The sequence below is a fragment of the Temnothorax longispinosus genome, chromosome 4 (assembly GCF_030848805.1).
Source record: "Temnothorax longispinosus isolate EJ_2023e chromosome 4, Tlon_JGU_v1, whole genome shotgun sequence".
NCBI lineage: Eukaryota > Metazoa > Arthropoda > Insecta > Hymenoptera > Formicidae > Temnothorax > Temnothorax longispinosus.
This window is the reverse complement of record NC_092361.1, coordinates 9,207,271-9,220,487: the sequence shown is the minus strand read 5'-3', so window position 1 is coordinate 9,220,487 and position 13,217 is coordinate 9,207,271. Positions and strand designations below refer to the sequence as shown.

Sequence of the window (13,217 nt, the reverse complement as noted above, 5' to 3'; positions counted from 1 at the left end):
CACACATGACCGTATTACACACATGGTTGTATTGCACACACGGCTGTATTGAACACATGGCCGTATTGCATACAGCGCATTGCACACACGGCCGTATTGCATATACGGGAGAGCGTCCTGTTTGACCAGGTTACGATTAATCACAGCCACCCACAGCCCCCGGTGCCTGGAGTTTTTCCACTGGATCAGCTAATTAGAAATTTTTACGGACGGCCAGATCGAGCAACGCGATTGGTCGAAACCTTATCTTATTGTTACGTTCTACCCCCATGCACGTGAATCTCGCTTTATAACTTATAAAACACATGCATGGAGGTATGGGGGGTGCGGGGGGGCAAAGCCACCCCGCTCACGCATATACTTTGGTATACGCATGTAGTCACAAGGCATGTTCTCAAAACTGCATTCTCTATACTGTATAATTACATTTTTTAATTATATTATGTACAGCTGTCAAGGCTCAACTTCTGAATAGCCCCTACCTCCAAATTTTATGAAACTTGCAGCAATTGTTGACCATTAAAGGACACGTTCATACCATAAAAGATTTTGTACGGAAACAAATAGGAACGGAGAAATTGGCGTCAAAAAGTCAAAATCTTCATTCTAATTTATAGACAATCAGTAGTTAATCTAGGCCGCTTCTAACCATGGAGCTCCGAGGGGGAGTGAGGGGGGTATCGGATTTCGCAAGGGGGGGAGGGGAGGGGACGGGGTATCGGGTTTGTGACGTGACAAATGTCACGTCCCTCACCCCCGATGGGAGCTCGGCCGAAGGAGGCGTCAGGGATGGTGCCTCCGCCCGGGGCGGGAGGAGAGCGAACATTTAGGTTAGGGTTAAGATCTGTTGCGAGCGTTACAGGTTGAGGGGAGAGCGGAGCAGATGGCCAGGGTCACGACGTTGTAACGGCATGTGCCGCATCGAGGGACTTACGGCTGGACAGCAGGAAGCTCCCGAGGGCGGACGGTCGACGGGCGGGTCACGCTGGAGCCCACAGCCGGAAAATCAGCTGGCCTGTCAAGGCGTCACCAGCGGCACGAGAACACTGCAGCCCGAGTACGGAGGACCCGAAAAGGGGGACGCCCCGACGAAGGTTCCCGTCAGGGAACGGGGCCACCACCGGTACCGCCCCCGGTCGACGAGCCATGGCCCGGCCAGCCTGGCCGTCGAGAAACCGGACGATGAGTCGCGGCCTGGACAGCCGGTCTCACGTAGGCGGGCTTTAAACCTACCGCCGGCGGATGGGAGCAGTGACAAGGGGCGCCCTAGTAGGGCGCGACGGTCGCTTAGGAGGATCGGTAGCGTGCCAGGGCGCAGCACCTTATGGGGCTAGGGACACCGGCGCGCGCGCGCGCGAGGGCTCAGCCTGGTCCCGCCGGGCCGAAGGAACGCCACTGTCGTGCGAGCCGCCATCCCGGCAACATCCAGCCCTGCGAGTCGAGCGACGAGCTGCCGGAACAGGAAGAATTTGTAAGGCCACTGCTCAGCCTTCCTCGAAGTAAGATCGCGGTAATACCTAGGTCCTCCCGGGAGTCGCGTTGTGCCGCGATATGAAATCAGCCGTAATTGAAGAATACCGAGTGCCATACCGCGGGAGGGCCCGCTCGACAAAGTGATCGCGAGTGCCCGTCTCGGGGATGCGAACGTACGGCCGCCGACAGTCAGCGTGCTTGTGGTTTCGTTTCGTGTGATTTCGTTTCGTGTAATTTCGTTGCGTGTACTTTCGTTGCGGGCAATTTCGTCGCGTGGAATTTCATGATCGCCGTTGGCTTAACCGTGCCGTAGTTTTGAGAAGTGGCTCTCGCGCGTGCGAGAGTCTCGTAGTTATCGTTGCCGGTTAAGTTCGTGCCATTTGTAATTAGCTATCCGTGCGTCTCATCGGGATTAATGGCCCACGGTTGTGTCGAGTTTACGGGTGAGGCCATTTGTGCGTCTCGAGGGGAGTGAAGATCCCCAGCGTTGTCGCGGTAGATCGTAAGGAAATTGCGCTAATCGTTTAATTGTTAGGCGTAGATGTTTCGAGTATTTCACGTTTGACCGTCCGGGTAGAATTCGCTACAATTTATGTCGGGGAATAGCCTTGTGCGAATTCGATCGGGATTGCCGTGCAGTTCAGCGACGGAATGAGTATCGCGCTCGTGGGGTGACACGGGGCGCGTACTCGAATTCTGCTTGTTCGCCGTGGGACACGCTTACCTTCCACTTGTTATCTGCATTAAACTGAAATATAATTTTATGTTCTTTGTTACTCGAGTGTGATGATTGCGCTACGCTCCCTCTCCTATTCCAACCGCGGTTAATCAAAGAAGCCCACGCCTGAGAATACTGCGATCTCGTGTATCGTGGTGCGAGGAATCGCACCTGGCGCCCAACATTACATCATAACAATACTCAGTCGAGCTACCATCTGGGTTTCGGAGAGAAATATCGCGAACTATAAAGAGATCTATAGTGAAGAAAGCGACGGCGCGCTCCTCCACGGCCGGCGAGACCGTGAGGACATCGTCGTCGTCGTCACAGGTTACACAAGGGTATCGGGTTACACAAGGTTATCGGGTTACGTGGGGAAGAGGGAAAGGAGGAGTTGACCTTGGCATACCACCGGGATGACTCACCCGCGCCGCGGATTTGCAGGAGGGAAAGTCCGCGTTCGTGGTTGCGGTCGCGCCGCGGGTTCGCGGGAGGGAAAGTCCGCGTTCGCGGTCGCGATCGCGCCGCGGGATCTGCGTGGGGGTCTGCGAGGGCCGCGGAGGGGGGGGTCCGCGGGGGCCGCGTGGAGGGGCCGCATGGAGGGTCTGCGATTGCGCCGCGAGGTCCGTCGGGCCGCGGGGGTTTCGTTCGACGCCGCTAGGCGGCGTACAATGGTAAAACTAACTCGATAGCGCACTGCGTAGGAGCGTGTTTTGTCAATGACGCGTCGAACCTGTCGGGACATGTTTGTCGTAAACAAATTTTTTCTAGAAAAAGAGGGTGTTATCGCGTAGACAATCCATCTACGCAGTACGCGAGACAAAGGGAAAAATGACGCATCGAACCTGTCGGAACATGTTCGTCGTAAACAACACTTTTTCTTGAAAAAGGGAGCGGTTATAGCGTAGACTAAACATCTATCTACGTAGTACGCGTGACAAAGGAAGAAATGACGTCATCGGGACGATGATCGACCCGATAACGCATCCTGTCGATAACCTGTCGGGACATGTTCGTCGTAAACAACATTTTTCTAGGAAAAAGGGGTGTTATCACGTAGACTAAACAATCTATCTACGCAGTACGCGAGACAAAGGAAAAAATGATGGATCGATGATGGTCGACCCGGTGATAAAATTTAGGTAGGGATGGACATGCACGAACAAAAATTACATCGTTCATTTAGTTGTAAAAACAGCCTGTTTATTTAACTCTTTTTTTACATAATATATCTTACGTACTAAAAAACTAAAGTTGCGAGTTCACAATCGATGAACTGATTCGTATTGAACGCATTACTAGCGCATATTACATTCGACGCTTCCTTGGGATCCGTCACAGTGGACGCGATATCGGAGAACTGTGCAAATTTTGCATCGACTGCCGCAAGTATTCTAACCAATCGATCGAATCTTGCATCGATGCACCGATCGAGATCGAACATACGATGCAACGTCGATTCGGTCATCATCAAGCGTACGTTTACAGATTCTAGACGTATGAGTTTGACGTTATTAACCGACATACAAACTCTCACCGTTAGCGGTCCAACGTTTATAAAACTGTGGCTATCTTTGTAGTCATTGCGAAAGAAATTCTGAATGTTTTGTCGTTGCTCGTAGAGTGCCTTCCACGTTTCGAGAGACAACAGCAGTTCCTTTCCTTAATAATCTCCAACGGCGATCTCCACGTAACTTGGTGGACCCACGTTGATGCCAATTTCAAGGAATTTGTATCCCGTAGCTGTCAACGTGTATCGTCTGCTGAGTATACGAACCGCGCGACGGTCCAACGAAATGCTGGATAAAAGAAATGAAATTAGTTTTATTTATCGTAAGTATTACAATTTGCAAAGATATAAAAACTGAAGGAGACTCTATATGTTTTTTTTTTTTATCATAAACGAAACTTACCTATTACGTCTGTTCTCACACGACTGAGTTTCAAGTCGTGAATCGGCACGTAATAATTTACGGCATTTACGCGTTTCTGCACCGTTGTTGCTGCTACTGCTGCTGCTGCTGCTGTTGCATCCTTCAAAGGAGAACATTTTCGCTCTCTAGCCTCTGAGAAGTTGACCGTCAGTACAAGCGATCGCGACAAGACTGATCATATAAAATTAATTGAATATACGCGACAACTCCAAAAGTAATAATGTGGTGGTGGGAGAAAGGGGGAGAGGGAATTAATGTTTATAGAACTGCGCAGTGGAATTTTTTAGGAGGGGGGAAGTAAAGCCTACTCTAACGGTGATGATGGGGGTGGGAAGGGGGAGTAAGAAATAAAACATAATAAAAAGTTATATATAATTCATTTATTAAAAAAAGATCGCAAATTCTTATGGCGTCGCGCGCGACCACCAGTTAAATAGTTTTATTACATTTTGTAACGCGCAATTCTTTTCATGTTTTCCGCATCGCATAGTATTGGTGTCATCTAGTTTATTCAATGATTCAATATTATCGTAATGCGCATCCAGAGTCTCGACGATTAGGTTTTTTCGCGCATAATTCTCCAGCAGATCCACCAGCCATTCTTGTTTCTGACATCCCTTGACGTACACGAGAGTCGGCATCTCGTCATCGTCATCTTCTTCATCGTCTTCTTCTTCCACACCAAGCAGGGCCGACGTAATCAAGCGTTTCATCATGCTGTACGGCACGTTTCCGTCTTCCCATCGTAATCCATGGTGACTCACAATCAACCAGGTAGCGCACGATTTGTCCGATTTTGTAAGGAGATTCCACGGCATGAGGTACCGAAAAATGTGATGCGTCAGAACGCAGCCTTTTCTCAGCACCGCCACCTTCTTCACGACAAATTTTATTTCGACGAGGAATCCTTGCAAGTCCACGAACGTTGGTACGGACATGACAAGATTTCTTTATCTCTCTCTCTCTCTCTCGTCGATGCGTCAATCGAGAGGAATGACGCGCAACTCTGCAAATCGTTTCGCGACACTCTGATTTATACTTCCCTCTCCCTCCCTCCCTTGCTCCTCTCAATAATTGTATCGGAGACTGAAAAAGAAAGAGAGAGAGAGAGAGAGAGAGAGAATAATATTCACGTCGACGTTGCCGCGAACACTCAGACTATTTTGCGCACCACGTTCGTCAACGGGTTGTACTCAATCACGCGGTCGTGTATGATGAGACAGTACGCGGAGGTATTCGGCGTGTTACGGCCCCAATTAATGTAACAATAAAATATGAATAGTATTAAGAAAGATCGAGAATAACAATAGGAAACGAGACCGCAAAAGTCCGAAAGAATTACGCAACGCCGAATCAGCAAGAGATGAGTTGCGCGATCGGCCTACATACGATCGAGCAACTCAGCGTTATTGAAAGACAGGACGAGGATACAAAAGGAAGCGACAAAAGGAGACGAGAGGGCAACCGGAGTCAGGGAGCAGATCAGTAGAGGGCTTCTCTTGTACGGAAATAACTGTAAAGCAGATTTAATTAAAGTATTTTTTATTCAAAGTGCTGTTTATCAAAGAGTGTTCTATCAGTCATCCATCCCGCCTCCTCTTTGGAACAATCGAATTTTAGTGTACCCACAAAGGGGCACAACAAAATGGTGGCAGCGTGAGGGACATTGGCAGGAAGACGGGAACGGCAGCTGAAAAAGAAAAATAAGTGAATCAGTGAGGCAGTGCAACATCCTCAACGGAGACACGGCAGCCAGATTCAAAAGCAGCGGACAACACGGTAGCGGCCGACGAGGGACAAGCGAGCAGCGTGACCCGAGAAGGCACCGACCTACCTCAACGGAGGTTTACCGACAGATAAGGCGGCACAAGCACCGACCAGCAACATGCGACTAGCGACCGTAATGTAAGTCGATTAAGCAAATTATGTAAAGCGCAATTACCGTAGATGTCGGAAAACGAAAATCCACCTGCGGAACTAAATCAATCGTGGCTCCATAGCGAGATGTCACGACGAGCGCGTAGAAATAGACTGTTAAGCCCCGTGCAAACGACCGAAGAAGTCGTAAACGATAATCGCAAAACCGTGCGTAGAAATTTAGACGCGTACTACTCAAGCAAAAGCGAATCAGAACCGGAATTACACCCGAACAGCGTAGTCGAACGCGAATTCCAATTCGACGATTCCGTTGTAATTTTAGACGCGAGAATAATAGGACAAAATAACTGCCCCGACGAAAATAGACTCCACCCCTCACACGCGCACGCACAATCCGAAGACGCGGACAGTACGACCAGTAGGCTAACACACAGACAAGAGTTCTCATTGACCTCGTATGATAGCAGCGTATTCAACCCGCAAGAGTATTATTCCGCCCCGAGAAACGTAAATATAATCGTGAACGTAATCGAGATGGCGGAAGCAACAAATAGCAACCACGACGCGAATAACGTAAATGACAACGCGCCGATAACCCCAATAGACGAAGAAGTAAACCGTCTTAATCAAGTGCTATCACAAAGAGGCACCCCGGCGAATCACCGTAACCGGATACCCGCACGGGCCGGACTGCCGCGGGACGATAGAGATTCCATTCTCGACGAGATATTAAACGGAATCCGCAACTTACAAGATCGCGTAAATCGACTAGAAACGGCGAATCCTGAACGCCGCGAATTTCACGCGAGACGCGAGCCAAGTAACCTCCCGTTCGAAGTACGGACGAACGTCATACGATATTCGGAACCAAGCGGAACGCGCAATCGGATATCTACGTTTAAAAGAGGCACGAGACATGATACCCGAGTTCGACGGAGCCTCGAGTAAATTACAAGAATTCTTAAGCGCCGCGTCATATGCAATAAAAAACAAATCCTCTGGAAGAAGAAACGCTATTAGAAGCAGTGTTATGCACAAAGTTAAAAGGAAGAACGATGACAGATTTTCAAACGCGAGAGATAAGAGATTTTGCACAACTAAATAAAGAATTAGAAGTTTGCTATTTGAGCCGCAAAAGCACAACACACTTACAACTAGAGTTTAATACACTCAAGCAAAAACCAGGAGAAAATGCAAGAGTATTTGGATTAAGAGCTGATAAGCTAGCAATGGAGCTATACGACTCCATGATAGAGGGAAGAAATCACACCATAGAAAACAAGCGAACTATATTAGAAACGATACAACAACAGGCATTACAGAATTTCCAATTAGGATTGAGAGACGAGATCAAATTACTTGTCCGAGCTCAGCATTTCGTAACCTTGCAAGAAGCGATTGCCGAAGCGAGCGCCAAAGAAAAAGTAAACGGGCCGAGTGGAATTTCGCCGCGCCCCGAGAATAATTATGCGTACTCGCCGCAACCGCGTGATAACCGATCGATATTACAATGCCAAAAATGCGGAAAATATGGGCATCACGGAAGAGAATGTCGTACCAGTAGATACGCGAACCGTTTTTCCTTACCGAAACCCGATAGGACACCCCGCGTAAATGCGATAGATAAAGTCTGCAATTATTGTAAGAAAGCAGGACACATGCGCGAAGAATGTTGGCTGTTAAATGGTCGACCAAATAAAGAGAGAACAAACCACAACAAACCTAATAATCCGAGAGGACAAAATAAAAATTTTCACCCAAAAACGAATGGCCCGAGAAAAAAGGACAGTAATTCAGCCGCAAATAGCGATGAGGAAGACAAAGAGGACACAAAGCAGCGCCGACCGGCGTTAGAGTATCAGGTGTCACACATGACAAACAAGCCGCGGAAGCATGCAGGGCTGGACCTAATCACTCTGCCCATGCGAGAAGCGAAGCGCGAAAAAATACATTTACTGTTCGATACCGGAGCGGCCGTATTAATAATAAAAGTAAAACATTTGAAAGGCGAAACAATGATAGAAGAGGATAAAATGGCCCTTACAGGAGCAACAGGTCATAAAGCTCATACTATTGGAAAATTTACGGCGACTATCGACTTGAGAGACAGGAAAATCAAGCACACGATATACGTCGTCAAAGACGATTTCCCGATTGAATACAACGGGATATTAGGAGTTGATTTTATAAAAAAGCATCAAGCATCGTATAGTTACGAATCGAACTCAATAAAAATAGGGAATAGTACATTAAAATTGTATCCGTATAAGAAGATGATTCTGAAACCGCGAAGCGAGACAATAGTACAAGTCGCGATTGATAAAAACTCACTAGGAATAATACAGGCAGAAGAAAAAATGCCAGGAGTGTTCATAGGAAATTGCCTAGTGATGCCAGAAAATTTTCTATGTCCGGCAAGCATACTAAATACGACTGAGAAGACGGTCGAAATGCTAATAAGTAACATTAGAGGAGTTAGAACAAAAAGAAGCAAAAAAGATAGAAGTAAACTAAGTAAACAAAGCAGAAGAAACAATACCGCGTAGCGAAAAAGTCGAAAAATTGATACGCACGCAACACTTAAACAAAGAAGAAAAGAAGCCATTATGGAAATTTGCAGAGATTATAGCGATGTATTGCATTTGGAAGGAGAACCACTGATATGCACTGATATCGTCGAGCATAAGATTACCACAAAGGCGGGCAGCGTACCGGCCGTCCGACCGTACCGCTTGCCAGAAAAGCACAAGGAAGAAGTGAATAAACAAGTGAAAGAGATGTTGAAAAACGGAATTATTAGACCTAGCACGAGCCCGTGGAATGCGCCGTTGCTAGTAGTACTAAAGAAAAGAGACGCATCAGGAAAATTAAAACTGAGAGTGGAAATAGATTTTCGGTTTGTAAACGATCTAACGGAGGGAGATTCGTTCCCATTGCCAAACATAACCGATATCCTAGACCAACTGGGAAACGCAAAATATTTTACCACGCTAGACCTCGCCTCGGGATATCATCAAATCCCGATGGAAGAAGAAGATAAAGTAAAAACAGCGTTCTCGACACAATATGGACATTACGAGCATAATCGAATGCCTTTTGGACTGAAAAATGCCCCAGCGACATTTCAACGAGCAATAATAGCCGTTTTAGCAGGACCAATAGGACTACAATGCTTAGTCTATCTAGACGATATAATAGTATACGGAGCAAGTTTACAAGAGCACAATAAAAGATTAATAGAAGTGCTAAGAAGACTGAGAAAATATAATTTGAAATTACAGCCCGATAAATGCGAATTCCTTCGGAAAGAAGTGACGTATCTCGGACATGTAATAACAGAAAACGGAATCTCGCCAGATCCTTCAAAATTAGAAGCAGTAAAAAGCTTCCCGAGACCAACAAAAGTAAAGGACATCCAGGCTTTCGTAAGATTGGCCGGATATTATCGAAGATTCATTAAAGACTTTTCAGCGATCGCCAAGCCACTCACAAAAATGACCAGAAAAGATACCAAATTCGAGTGGACGGCAGAACAACAAAACGCATTTGCAATACTCAAAGAAAAATTAACTACAGCACCGGTATTAAAATACTCGGACTTTTCCCAAGAATTCGTAATGACGACCGACGCGTCAGATTACGCAATCGGAGCCATACTGTCACAGAGAAAGATAGGTCAAGATCAACCCGTGGCGTATGCAAGCAAAGTACTATCAAAGGCCGAGCAAAATTATAATACTACTGAGAAAGAATTGCTAGCAATAGTATGGGCGGTGAAACACTTTCGACCATACGTTTATGGAACAAAATTTACCATAGTGACAGACCATAAATCATTGGTTTGGCTATTTAACGTAAAGGACCCCGGATCACGATTAATCCGATAGAGATTGAAATTAGAGGAATACGATTACACTATCGTCACAGTATATACAGTAGCGCAACTCTCCCGATTTCAGCGTGGATGAAAATGAACTGCACATGCGCGTGCGAAGTATGTAACCAATCAGAGCACCGATAATCTGTCTCACTTCCTCTCACTGTTATAAGTCTCTCTCTCTTTCTAATTTATCGTTGCGTGTCAGACGCGCGCGTTTTGATTGGGATAATGTATGGAGACGCATGTTTGACGTGCGTTATAACGCGCAGAAACGCATGCATAAACAACAAGGGTTATATTTGAGATAGAAATAAAACATAATGTACAACCAGACGCGCGCTATATATTTATTTATTGGCACTATATATTTTTTAATTATATATATATATAGGTTAGGTATGTACAAAATACAGATAAATTTTAATAATTTGTATAGCAATTGTACAAATGTGCCATCGACACGACGCACAACGAAAAACATTCTGAATGATCTCGTCTTACAGATCGCTCTGCACAGATCATTTTCTTTGCCTTATTTTCTTATTATTTGGTTTGACTGCGATGTATTTTTTCTCCAAACTAACTGATTTGGACCTTTTAGTCTCACTAAGTTTCTGTCAAATTGAAACAGTAAACTCACCATGTTAAGGGAGAATATATATTTTTGATATTAATATTATACCACTGAGGATGGCTCAGACAGGAGCCAAAACGTTTGGATTTTTGTAAATCGAGAAATAAATCACATTTATATCTGAACGCACCGTGATCCGCGTTGTGACCCTTACAGCCCTTTCTACTTATATTTTAGATAAAATTAAGTTACAAGTTGTATTATATAATTTTCTTAATATTTCCTTGATATTTCCTTTTGTGACCGTTTAAATATTGATAGCATAAATAATTTATTGATTTGTGTTATACAACTCGTGTATAACACGAAGAAGTAATATGGCACATTTGTACAATTGCTATACAAATTATTAAAATTTATCTGTATTTTGTACATACCTAACCTATATATATATATAATTAAAAAATATATAGTGCCAATAAATAAATATATAGCGCACGTCTGGTTGTACATTATGTTTTATTTCTATCTCAAATATAACCCTTGTTGTTTATGCATGCGTTTCTGCGCGTTATAACGCACGTCAAACATGCGTCTCCATACATTATCCCAATCAAAACGCGCGCGTCTGACACGCAACGATAAATTAGAAAGAGAGAGAGACTTATAACAGTGAGAGGAAGTGAGACAGATTATCGGTGCTCTGATTGGTTACATACTTCGCACGCGCATGTGCAGTTCATTTTTATCCACGCTAACATCAAAAGTGCCGACAGAGAGTTGCGCTACTGTATATACTGTGCTATCGTACACAAGGCCGGTCAAGAGAATAGAAACGCGGATGCGCTGAGTCGACATGTTCCGACAGATATCAACAAGATAGAAAAGGAAGAGAATAACAAACAGGAGAGCGAAAGAAAATACACAGAAAAAGAGAAGCAACGTATATTATACGAATACCATGATGCACCTGTAGGAGGACATCAAGGTGTGGAACGCACCATAAACCGAATAAGGTTGACGCATAATTGGAGAGGACTAACACGAGACGTCGAAGATTACATTAATAAATGCAAACTATGTCAGAAGAACAAGTTATCGCAAAAAAATAAAGCACCCTTAGTAATCACAGACACCGCGGACAAACCGTTCGAAAAATGTGCCCTAGATATAGTAGGACCACTGACGGTGACCGAAAACGGAAATAAATATATCCTCACGTTTCAGAACAATTTATCGAAATTCAGTAAAGCGATACCCGTACCTAATCAAGAAGCGAATACGATCGCGAAAGAATTTGTCACAAAGATTATCTTTGAATACGGGATTTCCGACAAAATACTGACGGATAAAGGAACGAATTTTCTAAGCAAGATATTCAAAAGCACTTGCAAATTACTAAAGATAGAAAAATTCAAACAACGGCCTACCATCCCGAAAGTAATGGAGCATTGGAACGCTCGCACAGAACATTAGCGGAATACTTGCGACATTATATTAACGCGGACCAGACAGACTGGGACGAATAGACGCCATACGCAATGTTCGCGTATAACACGACGCCACACACGGGTTTACACCCTTTGAATTGGTATACGGGCACCCGGTAGCGACACTACCGACGGCACTGTCGCAACCACCGAAACCAACGTATACGTATGACGATTACGCGCAAGAGCTAAAAGAAAAATTAAGAGCGACACAACGAGTTGCAAAGGAACATTTGCGAAACGAAAAATCTAAGGCCAAAGAGACGTACGATAAGAAGACAAAAGAAATCAATTTCCGAGTGGGAAACAAAGTTCTTTTGCACGACGAAACGGTGCGTAAAAGGAGATCGAAAAAATTAGAATCCCCGTGGATAGGACCGTACGAAGTAATTAAAAAACACTCAGACGTCAATTACACGATCAAAAAAGGACGGAAAACTACGCGACTGCACGTAAACAGGATAAAGCCCTTCATAAAACAACAAAAAGCCGCGCAAAAGAACAAAAACAAGCAATAGAAAGTAGGCGATAGAAAGTAGGCGATAGAAAAAAATAAAAAAGATAAGATAATAAGTACTCACCGAACATCAACCACGGCGGTCCATTCGCACCACACGCCGACCGGTGGCCACATCCACCGTGATCTCCAGCGGCATGATGGGCACCCATGTGCCCGGGGGTGTTAACAATACTTCCGCGTAGGAGGGAGGGGACGACGTCGACCCCGAACCCTAATTCGCCGCCACCCGCGCACTAAGCGCGGCACCCACACTCACGGCACCCGCACGAGCAGCGCGCAGCCAGTACGTGCGCCAACATGCGTCGCACGTCGACGGAACAAAAAAGCGTTCACACAGCCTGCACCTCATTTTACAATTATACAAGTTAGCGCAAACAAATATGTGCTCAGATCTAAGCCTCAAGAGCGACTAAACGCGCAACAAAAAATTCAGGAGAAGGCATAACCAAGCCAAGAAAAAATTCGAAGAAAAGTAACACGAGTCCTTATCTTACAGGACGCTGATCGTCGTCCAGCACTTCGCAAAAAAAGCAAAACCCGAGACAGCACCATCGTACGAGATACGACAATTCAGCAGCGAGCCGGGAATATACTTTGAGAGAACCGAACAATTGCAACAGGTAGAAGCTACATGGAAACTAGCGATTAAAATCGACGTAGCAGCCCTAGGAAACCGATATCACCAACTTCAGGAATTTCTACAGCAAACCGAAGAGTTATTCGAAACGATAATCGCAAAGGACACGCAGT

General features: G+C 45.3%; 2 protein-coding genes and 1 pseudogene across 6 annotated transcripts in view; 2 read left to right on the top strand and 1 right to left on the bottom strand.

Annotated features, from left to right (window-relative positions):
• Positions 1-13,217, top strand: part of 5-ht7 (5-hydroxytryptamine receptor 7) — a 561,506-nt gene that overhangs the window by 398,204 nt on the left and 150,085 nt on the right. The gene's annotated exons all lie outside the window — the stretch shown is intronic.
• On the bottom strand, positions 3,414-6,012 carry LOC139811415 (uncharacterized; annotated as a pseudogene).
• LOC139811414 (uncharacterized) lies at positions 6,933-8,549 on the top strand. Its single transcript, XM_071775713.1, has one exon. It carries the CDS (start codon positions 7,059-7,061, stop codon positions 8,547-8,549), a length of 1,491 nt encoding a protein of 496 aa, XP_071631814.1. The 5' UTR covers positions 6,933-7,058.